Source organism: Petaurus breviceps, unplaced genomic scaffold (assembly GCF_028583685.1).
Source record: "Petaurus breviceps papuanus isolate PSGF00001 unplaced genomic scaffold, PetGlider_PUasm1.0 400, whole genome shotgun sequence".
NCBI classification, from domain to species: domain Eukaryota; kingdom Metazoa; phylum Chordata; class Mammalia; order Diprotodontia; family Petauridae; genus Petaurus; species Petaurus breviceps.
The window spans coordinates 4,361,385-4,376,806 of record NW_027186316.1 but is presented as its reverse complement, the minus strand read 5'-3'; the positions used below and the strand labels follow the sequence as shown (position 1 = coordinate 4,376,806).

At 45.1% G+C, this 15,422-nt stretch overlaps 1 protein-coding gene across 1 annotated transcript in view; it reads right to left on the bottom strand.

Moving 5' to 3' along the window:
- Positions 1-268: 268 nt before the first annotated feature.
- The window catches only part of COL4A5 (collagen type IV alpha 5 chain), a 211,520-nt gene continuing 196,366 nt past the window's right edge, over positions 269-15,422 (bottom strand). The window contains exons 41-47 of the mRNA XM_069100381.1: positions 11,399-11,527; positions 9,830-9,928; positions 6,641-6,853; positions 5,356-5,533; positions 4,249-4,363; positions 2,853-3,025; positions 269-1,307 (exon numbers count right to left, since the gene is read on the bottom strand). Of these exons, the coding sequence (XP_068956482.1) occupies positions 1,226-1,307; positions 2,853-3,025; positions 4,249-4,363; positions 5,356-5,533; positions 6,641-6,853; positions 9,830-9,928; positions 11,399-11,527 (989 nt within the window). The 3' untranslated portion in view covers positions 269-1,225. The remainder of the gene's footprint in view (positions 1,308-2,852; positions 3,026-4,248; positions 4,364-5,355; positions 5,534-6,640; positions 6,854-9,829; positions 9,929-11,398; positions 11,528-15,422) is intronic.

The following is a 15,422-nucleotide window of genomic DNA, read 5'->3' as shown; positions in this document are numbered from 1 at the left end:
GAGTGCGGGTTCAAATCTCTCCTCTGACACTTCTCCGAGCCTCAGTTTCCTTATCTGTAAAACAGGCATTGTTGAACTAATTGGTCTTTGAGATCCCTTCCTGCTCTAGATTTTGGACCTCCCCTGCTCAGTCGTCAGGATCCTCCTCTGTAAAATGCACAGAGTGGATTCAAAGGCTTCTGAGGTCCCTTCCAGTCTACACCTAGGATCCTCTGCCTAATGGGGGAAAGGGTACAAGTGAAAAAGAGGCACCTCTGAAAACAAGATATGTCATTCCTCTTTATTTGGAATTGTGTTAAAATCCTAATAGTGAAGTAACAGCATGTGTGGGAAACAAGGATTGGCTTTTCAGCTCCTGCTCAGCAGAGACCAGAACAGAAAGAATCTAGGGTGGGAAGCAGAGGGAAAAGAATAATGGGGGCGGGGAGGGAACTCGATCCAGCCCAGAATGAGTAAATATTTGCCATGAGGGGCATCTAAATAGGGCTTTGGACCCAGGAGAAGAAATCACTGCATTTTCCAGAGCAAGGCAGCAGGCATCTTTAGACATATCATACATTATATGAACATCTGAAATCCTGATGAAAGTAATTACCCAGATCATCTATTTCTAAAAGGAAGTCACATCAGAAAGGGGTAGGGGAACGGGAAAACTACAGAGAAACTGACAACTGAGAGTCACTTGATGCCCCCAAACACGGCTAGAGCTTCTGGCTGCTGTGCAGGATTAGGCATCTTCTACTGCCTTCACATCGAAATGACTCGGGAGTTTGAACATAACACACATACTCCTTACTTCTGCAAAGAAACAAGCTTACCATTTTAATATTAATAACTTGGGATATAGGAGGGTTAGTAGCACCATGAAAAATGTTTTTCCCCCAAAAAACTACAGTCTTGTTACTTTAAACATATTCAGTGTGGTTCTTGTCTTAGCTGATTAAAAAAAAAGGCTGTTTTAGTTTGTGGGCCAAAAGCAGCCTTCATTTGCATTTTCCCTGGGTCTAAGAGGTCCATTCTTTTCTTTGTTCCTTTTGTCAAACATGCAAGGGAGAAGGCTCGTTCCAGCATTTCACAGAGGTACATCTGGATCTGGACGGGTAACAGTCTGTAGCCCTTTTTTTGGCTGTGTACAGTAGCACCATTGGTGGGGCAGAAACAGTGCACTCTGGGAGTTTTCCATTCAAACAAATCTTCATCCTCCTCCTCCAAATTCTCCGAGATTTTATGTCCTCTTCATACAAACTTGACATCGACTAATGCGTGTCCTTAAGTCTCCTATTTTGAGTGTCTCTGGTTGTGGCTTACTGGGGAAATAGAACCGAAATGATGTTCAGATTTTAGGAACCTAGATCTCATGGGAAGAGACATTAGAGGTGATCCAGTCCAACCTTGTACTTTGCACATGGGGCAAGTGATGTCTGGAGAGGGGAAGGGAATTGCTTGGAGTTATACATGTAGTAAGCAAAGGGAAAAAGCTGACCAAGGTCCCCAGACACCAAATCTGCTGCTGTGACCAGGGAGGGTTAGTGACCAAGTCTCATGAAACCCCATATTCCTTTTTGTCCTACCCTCCTAGGGGTACACTTTCTCTCCCCTCTACTTCTGTGTGCACACTGCTTCTCCTTTCCCCTTCCCACCTTGTGCCTAGGAGTGTGCTCATGCCCACCACCCCAGGCTCCTGTGCCCACACATCTCCCCACTTTTGTTTGTCTGCCTGTCTACCCTGCCCTTGTGTTCCTGCATTGGTCTTTCTCTCTCCCCTGCTCTCTGTTCCCATGAGTTGGAATAAATCTCCCTCCTCTCTCTCTGATCTTATCATACTTGCCCCTTTCTCCTTCTTTACTCCTCCCATGGTCTCCCTCTTTCTTTCCTCTGCTGCACGTTGTGTGTGTGTGTGTGTGTGTGTGTGTGTGTGTGTGTGTGTGTCCCTTTCTTCATTGTGGGTATAGGTCTCTGTCCACTGCAATGTTTATGTATCTCTCTACTCTGCTCCTGCATTGTGGGGGATTTTTCTTGTCTCCTTTTCCTTCTCTCCATTCTCCTTTTCCCCTGCCTTTCTATCTCCCTCCCTTCCTCTCTCTAATTATCTCTTCATTTGTCTCCCTCTCCTTCCCTCATCTCTCTCCATCACCAACTGCCCTGTCCCTCTCTATCTCTCCCTCCATCTCTCCTTCCCTCCCCCTCATCTCTTCCTCTCCTCCATATCTCCTTCATTCTCCTTTATCTGTCTCCCCTCACATCTCTCCCTCCTTCTTTTTTGTCTCTCCCTCTCTTTTTCCCTCCTTTGTCAAGCTCTCTCTTCCTCCTCTCATTCTCCCTCTCTCTGTTTCATGGATGAACTGGAGAGAGACAAGACAGGAGACCAGTTAGTGGGTAACTGGGAGGATGGTGGTGTCCTTGACAGCAACAGGGACATTAGGAAGAAGGGTGGGTTGAGGGTAAAGCCAGGTTGAGTTGGAGATGCCTACAAGCTCTCTGGGTGGAGGGGGAAAATGGGCACTTGGTCATGTGTGTGTGCATGTGTATGCATGTGTACACATGTGTGCATGTGTGTGTATCTTTGTTCTTCGTACCGGTGTCTGTCTCTTTTCTGAGAAGCCTTGGTTCCTGAGCAGTTCAGATGCTGACTTGTCTGGTGCTACCAACCAAGGACCTCTCTTTGCTTCCAAAGACTGACCACATAAGAGCCAAAGTTCAACACCAAAATATGAGTTACCTCTGCTTTTTGGGACCATGGGACCTCCCCGCAAGCTAGTATAAACTGGATAAGACACAATCTGGGTTTCTGGCCTTCTAACCAACGTGGATAGACACTCACAACCTTTGACCTGAAGCCAGGCACGCCTCACCTGAACATGTCTGATGCCTCCACAGTTGCTAGCCAGAAGCTGTAGGAGTTGGCATAGTAGTTACAAGTTCCCCGTCCATGGCATTCGATGAAGGGGGCTGAACGGAATTCTTCCAGACAGGAACCAGGAGAGGCCAGGGCCTGTCCAGAGCCCTCTGCACCAGCACTCATGTGCTGAAAAACATGCATCGGGCAATGGGTCCCAATTCTGTCCTTGACAGGTTGAATTACCGAGGAAGAAAAGCCACACCCAGGGATTCTCTCAAATAGCTGATGGCACCATTGCCCCCTGAGCTATGAGGTAACTCATCAGAGCGTTGTAGCCTGGAAAGAGTCAGTTCAAATCCCACCCTGCTACTTACTACCTGTTGGACCTAGGGTAAGTCACCCCTCTCTGAGTTACCTCCCCTGCAAAAGAAAGGGGTTGGGCTAGATGGCCTCTAAATCTAGACCCTTATGATCAAAAGGGGAAATTAGTTTACTTACTGCACAGTGTACCAAATGCTGATAATAAACATTGGGGTGAAAATATTTATTACATATTGGTCAAAACCTAATCTCTCTGGGCCTCAGTTTCCTCCTCTGTAAAATGAGGGGGTTGGACAAGATGGCCTCAAAGGTTCCTTCCAGGTCTAAGTCTAGGCTCTTGTGTGAGACCTTGAATAAATCCCTTCCTTGGGCCTCAGTTTCTTCCTCTGTAAAGTGAGGGGGTTGGACGAGAGAGCCTCTTCCAGCTCTAGGTCCTCTGATCAGAGAGGCCACTTCTATAACTCTTTATGGTTGTTAGGCACTTTCACACCTGCTGTCATCTAATCTGACAGTAGTCACATATGTGGACATATATAGTAATATAAAGCACAGAACCTTACATTGGGAAGGGAGCCCCTAAAGGAAGCAGGACAGGACTCCTCTCTCTGATATCCCTGAAAAATGATTCTCTGCTTCAGGAATGGGGAACTAGTCCCCTTCTGAGGCAGTCCATTCCAGGTCTGGAGAGCTCCACTTGTTAGGAAATTACTCCTTAAATCAAGCCTAAATCTGCCTCTCCCCTCTCAAGTCGTCTCTTCCCCATGTTAACAGGCCTTCCCAAGGGGACTTGGGAGCCACTTACCAAACATACATGACAATATATGGATTGTACACACACACTCACACACACATACACACACTCACACACACACTCACACACATACACACTCACACATACATACACACATACACACACACTCACACACACACATATACTCACACACACACATTCCTCCCCCAAAGGAATCCAATGGCCTGGTGGATGCTGGGATTCTACATATCACACTCTGTCCATGTCAGAGACTTTTCAGGCCCAAGGAACAGACAGTTTTCTCTAACAGACATAAAAGAAAGCAGCTTTTTCATACCATCATAAAGGAATAACCAATCCAGAGAGAATCCCAGCTCTGTGGGCAGTGGGGGATCTGGGTGGTCTGACTGTGAATCGCAATCACTGTTGCTGGGGCTTCACACACTGAGCACCTAGGAAAGAACAATAGCTGGGTCAGGATCCGGGCCACACTCTGCCTTCTCCTAGGGGAAGGGGAGGGCACAACGGTCTGAAGAGAAGTGGAATGCAAATGATGGGAAATGGGATCACACCACCACATGACCTAAGCTACTAGCTGGGGGGGGGGGAAAGAAGGGGCATAGCGGGTGCTTTAGCCTTGCCATTGGGCCTTCTGCCCCAAGTTTCTGGGTCTACTCAACCTATTCACGGCATAATGAGTACATGAACTTGGTTACTTAACTGTTCTAATTGCTTACTGTGAAAAGGACTCAACTGGAGATGACAGGTCTGGTCTCACTGAAAGGACAAGAGAGACAGCCAGCCCCACCCAATCTCTACCCCTTCTCTTAGGATCAGGCCTTGGATCAGGGGGCAGCCGGGTACTACTAGGCTACTAAAAGCCTGGATAAGGGGAAGCCATACTGTTTCCCCAAGTCCTAAAATAGCTGTGATCTCACTTACCCTTCCTCTCCCCAAGAGACAATTTTAAACCAGATAAGAGAAGCTACGCTTCATAGTGAGGGTAATGAATGTATCAGCAGGCAAACAAAAAATGAAATTCCAAGGGCCAGTCTGAGAATCTTGAGGAATGATCAAAGCCCATAGGTAGCTACCAAGAAAATCTGAGATCTCACTGTAAGGCCTAGATTAGTAACAGTATCTTTGGTTAAATACCTCAAGGATCTGAGCCAAGGGGCAGGCCCTGAAGTCTTCCTATCACCAACAGACCAAATAGAATCTTAGAAAGCATCCTTTGCACTGTGAGGACTGAAATGTTTGTATTAGATCACTGGAAAGGCTCTTCTGTTCCAACCACTGTTTTGTCTTCCCTTTTCCCTCAAGGAAAAGGCCTTTATCTTTGCCTACCAAATCAAGAGGGAATTCCTAAGAGTTTGACCTACAGTTAAGGGAGATGACTTTGGGGCGGGGGGGTGAGGGTTGGAAACTGGTCCTGAGGTCTCACCGACTGATAAATGGCAAGATATTTTGTCCCTTCAGTGGTTCCATGGTCACTGGCACGGGTTCGGGAGTGGACAGCCAATAGGAATAATCATTTCTCGAGGCAAAGTTGCATATGTTGTTGATATTACAGAACATGAAAGGCATGGTGTTGAAGCGGAAAAGGCAGCTGCCAGACGTACCTAGGGAAGAATGATAGAGACAGAAATGGAGGACAAGGAGGATGATGGGATGAGACTTCAACTCAAGTCAAGAGACCCCAGCTCTGCTATAATTACTTCCTGTGTCACCTTGGGCAGGTCATTTCTCTCTGGAGAATTTTTCTCCTGTAATTCAGAGGGAGAAACCAAGAGCCTCTATAATTAAGAGGGTTGGACGAGCTGGCCTCTGAGGTCCAGCTCTGGATTGAGGATCCTATGTGTGACCTCAGGTGAGTTTTTTCATTTCTCTAGACCTCAGTTGGCCCCTCTGTAAAAGAAGGGGCCTCCAAAGTTTCTTCCAATGTCCCTGGCTCTAGGATCCTACGGACTAGATAATTCAGACAATGGGAAAATAAGAGAAAAGGTAAGAATAAGGGAGCAAGAGAACAATCAGACTGAGCTCAAGCCCTGCCCCCCTCAATACAGATGGTAGCCCAACATCCCAGAGTTAATCTGAGGGCCCTAAGCTTTTGAAACAAAATTCCAGAAAGGGCCTCCTGACCTTTTGTTAAGTTACAATATAAACAGATCCCTGACACTTCCTTTCTCTGCTTTCTAACCCCTTCCCCAACCAAACTGATAGGACAGGGACTAGCTACAGTAGAAGTGCTCCCAAAGAATGTATTCTATGTAACTGCAGGGCCTTATGGAGCTTTCAAAGTCTCCAATACCTCCCTGAGAAGCGAATGTGCTTTTTTTAAGGATTGTAAGATTGGTACAGTTAGCCCCCAAGCCCACTTCCTCTTGCCTGGGAACTTTACTGAAGATCAGACACACAAGGGGAAAGCCAATGCACCTGTCTGCTCTGTCACCCACACAAATACCTCCTACAGTTTCTTTTGTGGCTAGCAAAAAGTAAAGGGGCCCTCTCTATACCGTCGCTTGGGGCCTGGCACCTAACCTTAAAAACAGAAATATCAGTAGTGTAAGTTGGAACACGTTGTCACCCTTAAACGGCTTCTCTGTTCTGAAAAACCAACATGTCTTCACTGGTTAATGCTACCCTAGATACCTCTTACCCCAACCCCACTGGCTTTCCAGAAGCAAAGACAACACAATCAGTTACATGGAAACTGATGAGCAGCTCACCCAAGTCTTGGCCATGGGCCCTCTCATTCCCTTGCACATAAAGGAGAGAATACCCTCTGTAGATCTGGACAGTTCCCTGGGGGCATTCTGGTACATCTGTAGTCTGGCTATGACGTGTGATGAGAAATCCATGGGCAAGGGAAATGGTTCCTGGGGGACCTGGTAGACCTGGCAATCCATCTGGTCCAGGGGAACCATCTACTCCACGGCTACCTGAAATCAGAGAATTATTCATTTTCAAGGGACTTATGGCAGTGAGTCAACATTTTTGGTGCCCTAGAGCCCTTGTATGGTATCAAGAAGCCTTTGGACCATTCTCAAAATTGTGTCTTTAAGTGCATAAAATAAAATACATAGGTTTACTGAGGAAACCAATTCTATTAAAATCAAGATGTAAAATTTTCCTCATCAAAGTTCACAGACCCTTTGAAATCTGTCCATGTGGACCCCTACCTTATAAGCAGGACTACAATAAGGGGAATGAGAAAGAACAGTGAGAACAACAATTAAAAACAAGGACCTAGACATGGTGGAATTCTAAAGGACGAGACCATTCCAGAGAAGAAAAGCGTAAATGTACCTCCCTTCATTCTTTGCCGAAGTGAGGGATTAATAGTGTGCCGATTGTCAGGCTACAGTTATCCCTCCTACATTGTGACTTTCAGTATATTGCAGTTCAGCATAAAAAATTACTGTAAACGGGAATTTGGGGGAGTTTTGTGCAAGCTGCAGATGACATGGGAAGGCCAACAGACAACACAGAAAAAGTTTAGAAACTTAGAAATGTGTATGTTGGGGCGGCCAGGTGGCTCAGCGAGTAAGAGCACTGGCTCCAGTGTCGGGATGACCTGGGGATCGAATCTGGGCTCATACACTTAGCACCCACCCAGAAACACCTGGCCGTGTAACCTTGAGCAAGTTACTTAACCCTAATTGCTTAGGGGCGGCCAGGTGGCTCAGCGAGTAAGAGCACTAGCTCCAGTGTCGGGATGACCTGGATCAAATCCCGGGCTCGGATACTCAGTACCACACCCAGAAATAACTGGCCGTGTAACCTTGAGCAAGTTGCTTAACCCCGATTGCTTTAAAAAAAAAATGAAGTAGAAAAAATTTTAAAAAAGAAATGTGTATGTTGTGCCTATGACCAAATTCTTAACCCAAATTTTCCAATAAGCCACTGTAGATGTCCCATAAAAGAAAAACAAATTCAGACTTCTCTAGTACAAAGGGAAGGCTAAAACATTCAATGTGGATTTTCCAGATGGTGGAGCACCCCTAACCCCCACGATGTGGAAGAGGTAATGGGACAGGGATGTGTGCTGCTCAGTTTTGTCAAACTGGCTTTTCTTCCCCCTCTTTTTCATGCTTTGATATGAGAAATGCCTTGTTGGGTAGAGGAGAAGGGAAAGTGATATTTGGAAATGAAAGCTATGAGAAACAAAAGAGATCAATTAAAAAAATTAGAGACCCCAGAAATAACTGGCCGTGTAACCTTGAGCAAATTACTTAACCCCAATTGCTTTAAAAAAAAATTAGACTATAGAGATCATTTAGTCAAATCATACACCTGATGCTCTGAATCTTTGGCATTATCTTTCCCCTCTCCCCCAGCCCCAGTCCCCAGTTTAGTATTTTATTTTTCCCCAGTTACATGTAAAAACACTTTTCAACATTTGTTTTTAAAAATTTTAGTTCCAAAATCTCTACCTCTCTCCCCACTCCTCTCATTGAGAAGGCAAGCAATTCAATATTAGTTATATATGTGTGGTCATGCAAAACACATTTCCATATTAGTCATCTTAGAAAACATAGACCAAGAAAAATAAAGTAAAAAAGTCTGCTTTGAGCTGTATTCATATTCCATCAGTTCTTTCTCTGGGGATGGAGAGCATTTTTCATCATAAGAGTTGCCTTGGATTGTTGTATTGTTGAGAATAGTTAAGTTAAGGCCATAGTCAATCATCTTACAGTATTGTTGTTATTGTGTACAACTGGTTCTGCTCACTTTTCTCTGCATCAGTTGATGTAAGTCTTCCCAGGTTTTTCTGAGAACATCCTGCTCATTGTTTCTTACAGCACAATAGTATTCCATCTTGATCACATACCACAATGTGTTCAATCATTCCCCCAATGGATGGGCATCCCCTCAATTTCCAGTTCTTTGCTTTGGCACCATCATTGAGAAGTATTCATTCATTCATTCATGTTGTTTCAGTTCTTCTGGGGATGGAGACATTACTGTCTTCTTGTAATGCTTTACAACCTTTCCATTTGGGAAGAGTGCTAATTGTTACTGAAAAGAAAGGGTTAGCGCTAGGCCAGGGGTGAGGAACTTATGGCCTCAAGGCCACATGTGGCCCTTTAGGTCCTCAAGTATGGCCCTTTGAATCCAAACTTTAGTCAAAGGGCTATACTTGAGGACCTAGAGGGGATCTGTTATGTGAAGTATGGATTCAGTCACAGGGCTGCCCTTGAGGACCTAGAGGGGCTTTGTCCTGTGAAGTCTGGATTCAGTCAAAGGGCCGTATGTGGCTTTGAGGCTGCAAGTTCCTCAGCCCTACGCTAGGCATTGAACCTGGGATCTTATTACTAGAGGGAATTCCTGGGAAAGGAAATTGCCTCTACCAAAGGAGGTTGGCCGAGGGCACTGAGAGGTTCCAGTGAGTTGCTCAAAGTCATGCTGCTAGTAAGTATCCAAACTGGGATTTGGACCCAACTCTTCCCAGCAGTAGAGGCCACATCTTTATCCACTATGCCATGCCACCTCTCAAGAACAGAAGCTGAGTTTTTATATTTCGCAAAGTGCTTTGTGTACATTATTATATTACTAGGCCTTAGTTTCCCCTGATGTAAAATGAGGGAATGGGAATAGATGACTTCCCAGCTCTAAATCTATGATCCTTTGATCTGTTCACAGCAACAGCAAGAATAACAAATACAGGATTCATCTTTTCAAAACAAACACACCCCTTCCCTACTTTCCCACTGCTACCCCATCTTTAACAGCATTAGATGGTTAGAAACCAAAATGAGCAATGATGCTCTGGGGTTCCCACTTAGGTGAGCGAGGAGCCGTTTGCATATGATATCCCTTTTATCCAAGGGCAGAAGTATGCTGCCTGCTTCCTTCCAGAGCAGTAACACAATGGATACTAGATATAAAAATCTTTCCTGGCCCCCTTTTCCCACCTGGTTGGCCTGATGGGCCTGGGTCTCCTTTGTGGCCTCCTGGGCCATTAACGCCAGGGCGTCCATTACGTCCAGGGTCTCCTGGTTGGCCAGGTAGACCTATAGAGAAAAGAAACATGTTGTCCAATGTTGGCAGCAGGACACTGAAGCAAGCCCAAAGGGCTGTGGGGATCCCACACTGACAGACTTTGTAGGAATTTCATCTCACTTCCATCTTAATGAAAGGGCTGGTACATTCTAGCTAGCTGAGGGTAGAAATTGGGGTGAGGGGAGCCATCTCTAAGTTCTAACCATTTCAGCTACACCTGGAGAAATTTGGTAACATTGACTCTTCTTGTTTTCAGTTCCAAAAGAGGCTCAAGTCCTCATCTTGTGCATCTTAGCAAATAAATACCCTACCCCACCCCCAAAAGAACCTAAGATCCTTGATAGTTTTGATCTTCATATCCTCAGCTCATGGTTGGTACTGTCTGGACCCCAATGAGGAAACTTTCCATAACTTCTCTCCAACTTAGAGCCACCTAGGGGTGCTGAGAGCAGGGTAAATGACTTCCCCAGGGTAATATAGTCAGGATGTATCAGAGCTAGGCCTTGAACCCAGCTCTTCTTGGCTCTGAGACCACTCACTATCCACTATGCAATACTGCCTTTTTCTGCTTTGTACACAGTAGGTACTTAATAAATACTTCCTAAATTGTTTTTTTTCTTTTTTTGGAGGGGCAATTGGGGTTAAGTGACTTGCCCAAGGTCACACAGCTAGTACGTGTTAAGTGTCTGAGGCCAGATTTGAACTCAGGTCCTCATTACTCCAGGGCCAGTGCTCTATTCACTGAACCACCTAGCTACCCCAATACTTCCTAAATTGTAAGAAAAAAGGCAGCATAGTCTAATGGGGAAAATGCTGGATTTCAGGGCAGAAGAGCCAGATTTGAGGCTTGCCTCTGATGCTTCCTATCTGGGGGATGAATCTGGACAAGTCACTTCATCATCATAGGTCTCAGTTTCCTCCTCTGTAAAAATGAGGAGGCTGACAATGTTGACCTCTAGAGCCCTTTCCAGCTCTGGGGTCTTTGTCTTCCATGAAGCTGCCAACAACATGAAGCAAGTGCAGTCGAATCAGTTAAGCAGGAAATACTGCAGCTAGTTGGGGCATGAGTTCATGTACAGGGTTGCCATAGACATCCTCCTCTTGGGTAGCCAGGGAGTCAGGCTAAGCAGTAAAGACCTGAGGCCTTCCCTATAGAGAGGGGGAGTTGGAAGAAAAATGTCAACCTTGAAATTTGGCTCTTTCTACTCCTAAGGTAGCAACAAGACCACTCTATTAATTTTTCTAAATCAGCATGGGCAAAGGGGCCAAAAGAAAGTGGGTAATTGAGATGCAAGAAACCTTTCCTTCTGACAACACTGGAATTATCCAATACCTCAGGATGCTGAGGCTCCAGGCCCTGGTGTGTGGGGGGGGGGTGGGAGGACTTATGGAGGCATGTCCATGCAGAGAACACTCATTAAAGTAGTTGATCAGGATAAATTAGCCAAGAATGTGCTCAGCAGAGCTCTGTGAAAAGGTACCTGGTAAGCCTTGGGGTCCTGGGATACCCGGGAGACCCTTCAACCCTGGCTGGCCTGGTGGTCCTGGGGGTCCAATATCTCCTTTGACTATGAGATCTTGTTCAGAAGGACCTGGAAAGCCAGGGGGACCTGAGAAGAAAAACATAGTTTTAAAAGTAGTTGGGAAAGCTCTTTTTGTAGTGGCAAAGAATTGTAAATCAAGGAAATGTTCGTCAACTGGGGAATGGCTGAATAAGTTGTTGTATATGATTGTGATGGAATACTATTTTACTATAAGAAATGACAAATAGAAGAAAAACCTGAAAAGACTTACATGAACTGATGCAAAGTGAAATGAGCAGAATGGGGAGAACATTGTTCACAGTAACAGCAATATTATATGATGATCAGCTATGAATGACTTAGCTATTCTCAGCAATACAATGATCCAAGATAATTCCAAAGGACTCATGATGAAAAATGTTATCCATCTCCAGAGAAAGAACTGATGGGGTTTGAATACAAATCGAAGCAAATATTTTTGTACTTTATTGTTCTTGTGTGGTTTCTTTGGGTTTGTGTTTTCTTTTACAACATGACTAATATGGAAATATGTTTTGCTTACCGTCTCGGAGTGGGAGGGGAGTGAGAGAGAGAGAATTTGGAACTCAAATTTTACTTTTTTTTTGGAGGACAATTGGGGTTAAGTAACTTGCCCAAAGTCACACAGCTAGTAAGTGTGTCAAGTGTCTGAGGTCGCATTTGAACTCAGGTCGTCCTGACTCCAAGGCTGGTGCTCTATTCACTGCACCACCTAGCCTGCCCAGAACTCAAATTAAAAAAAAATTTTTTTAAATAGCATTTTAGTTTTCCCCCCAATTATGTGTCAAGAAAAAATTTTAGCATTCATTTCTACAAGATTTTGATTTCTAAATTTTTCTCCCTCCCTCCCTTCCCCTCTTCAGAAAATGGTAGGTAGTTAAGATATAGTTTATACATGTGCTATCATGTAAAACATATTTCCATATTCATCACAGTTGTGAAAGAAGAAACAGATCAAAACAAAAAAACCATGAGAAAGAATAAAGTAAGTGAAAAAAATATGCTTCGATCTGCATTCAGAGTGCATTCGTTCTTTATCTGGATGTGGATGGCATTTTCCTTCGTGAGTCCTTTGTACTTGTCTTGGATCACTGTGTTGCTGAGAAGAGCTGAGTCATTCAAAGTTGATCATCACACAATGTCACTGATACTCTGTACAATATTTTCCTGGTTCGCTCATTTAAAAAAAAAGTTTAAAATTTTCATGTAATTTGAAAAAATATTTAAAAAAAGAAAGTAGTTGGGAAGATTTGAAGAGATGAGGGGGGATGGCAGGAAGGCCCAGCATCACCAGAGACTGTGGAAAGGACAATGGGCAGAGAGAGGTGAGATCTGAGGCCAAGTCTCCAAGATACCCATTATAAGGATCCCAGAATTTCCCAAGTAGAAGGGACCTTGGTGGCCATATAATTTAAGTCATTCCTCCAAAGGAATGCCTGACAAGTGGTCATTCAGCTTTTGTTTATAGACCTTTAATGAGGAGGAACCTCTCAAGGTCACCTCATCCACTGGAGGGAGTTCTAATTACTCGGAAGTCTTTCCTATTATCAAGACTCTTTCCAGTGTGCTTTCATTGCTCCCAGTTCTGTCCTCTGGGCCACACTAGAACAAGGTAACCTCCCTGGGCCTCAGTTTCCTCATCTGTATATATTTAGGAGCCTATGACTTGAATTTTTCTTCCACGACAGTCTTTCAAACACTTAAAGATGGATTCTCTGTGGGCCTACTCTTCTCTGAGCCTAAGCTGCTGGCTCACAAAGCTTCCCACAAAGCTCAGGGTCTCGTCATCCAGGGAACATCCTTCTATCTGCAGTATCTGCCCCCTTCTCCCATTCATCCATTTTGGGAAGGGACCCAGGCCAAACAAGCTTCATTTCCCTCCTGGCTCAGCCTCTGACTTTGTGGGCACCATGCCCTTGTATAGGGCCCTTCCCCTGCCCCTCCACCTTTTGTCTGTATGTCGTCTCCCCTTACCAGTTTGTGAGCTCTTTAACGACAGAGATTGTCTTTCTTCTTACTTGTGTGCCCAAAGCCTTGCCTGGAGATCCCTAGTTTCTTTGACTGGTCTCATGCCTCAAGGGAGTGTCACCATACTGACTGAGCTCCTTTGGACATGCTACAGATTCTCAATGTTCTTTCTAAAACATGGATCCAGGAATTGAACACAAGACTCCAGATAAACACCTATAGGGTGGGACCATCATCTCCTAATTTCTGGAAGCTTTGCCCCTCTTTAATGAAGTCCAAGATGGTATTTGTTTTTTGGTCACCACATCATACTCCTGGCTCATACGTAGCATGCGATCTATTATGGCCCCCTAGATCTTTTTCAAACGATCTCCTTCCCTACTCAGTATTCACAAAGCTCATTTTTAAAAACCCAAGTTTTAGACTCTATAATGACCTCTATTGAATTTCATCTGATTTAATTCGACCCAATATTCAAGGCTGTTGAGATCTTTGTGAATCTTGACTCTTTCGTCTGGTCTTCCTAGCTTTAGAACACTGGCAAATGTGATGAAAGATGTTCTTGATGTCTTTATCCAAGTCAGCGATAAAAGTGTTAAGCGGCACAGAGACAAATACAGATCCCTGAGTCACCCCACTGAAGACCTTCGGCGCTAACATCAGACCATTAGCGATGCCCGTCCCTTGCCATCTTTGCTACAAGAACAGCACAAGAAACTTTTATCAAATACTTGGCTGAAATTTCGACAAAAAAATATGGACAACATTCTCTTGATTGTTAGAGTCTAGTAACCCTGGCAAAAGAGGAAACCAGTTTGGTCCGGTGTGACCTGCTCTCACTGAACACACACTAGCTCGCTCCCTCGCTCACTCTTTGGGGCGGCAGCTTCCTTTTCACTAAGCCCCCCTTATTCTCACAGACTAGAATTTTCCCAGGAATCGAAGTCAAGCGTGCTAGCCTCCAGTCTTCAGTCTCTATGCTTTTCCCCTCCCCCTGGCCCCATTTCTTTTGGACAATCAGGCTGTTTGACCTTCTCTGGGCCCGGAGTACCTCTCCTACTAACTGTGATCTTTCTTTTTTAATTAAATTTAATTTTTTTCAATTAACAAAAATCCATTTTCTTTCCCTTCTACCTCCCCCTGCCCCATTGAAGAGAGAGAAAAACAAAACCCTTGTAACAAGTATGCAGTCTCACCATGAGCTTTCAAGGAGGCCTGACAATGCTTCGGCAGCCACACTTGCCAATTTCACATGACCTTGAACCAGGCCCTCAGTTCCCTCCCCTATTCAACAAGGGCCCTGGTGGAGGTGATTTCTAAGGGCCTTCTGGCTCCATTAGTCCAGGATGCAGGGTGGTGTGAAGCAGTTCAATGTCCCGGCCTGTTGCCAGGGCCAACTGAAATTTGCTGATTAACTTCTAGTCTTCTCCCTCCCCCTCTGTGTGAGACAGGAGAGCTGTGGAGTCAGCTCACTAGGAAAGCAGAGAGAGATGGGAAAAATGGATCTCAGGGCCATTCCTAGGGAAGCTCTGGGGGAGGTGGGGAAGGAAGACCATCAAGGCCACACCCTCCCTAATTTCGAACTCTATGGTTCAGTCCAGTCCTATTCTTGGCAGCTGCCTGGATTCCCAAAGACTGGCCTCTGGGGAAGGGGATTCTCCTTGGAAAAAAACACACTCTGTTCTCAACCATTGGCAGCTAGTGCCTTGTGAAAGAGCCACTTGAAACAGGACTGGGAACTGGGAACCAGTGGGGACAGAGGCTAGTGAGAGTGTTCCTGCAGCCCAACTCAGGCTGGATGGTTTGTGGGGCAGAGACAAAGGACAGTAAGGCGTCCGGGAGCCAAAGAGAGGGAAGGTGGCCATTAGGGAAGACAAAGAGAAGGAGGGGGGAATCAGGAGAAAGAGGGAAGGAGGGAGAGAGAGAAGGGGGAGAGAGAGAGAGAGACAGAGAGAGAGAGAGAGAGAGAGAGAGA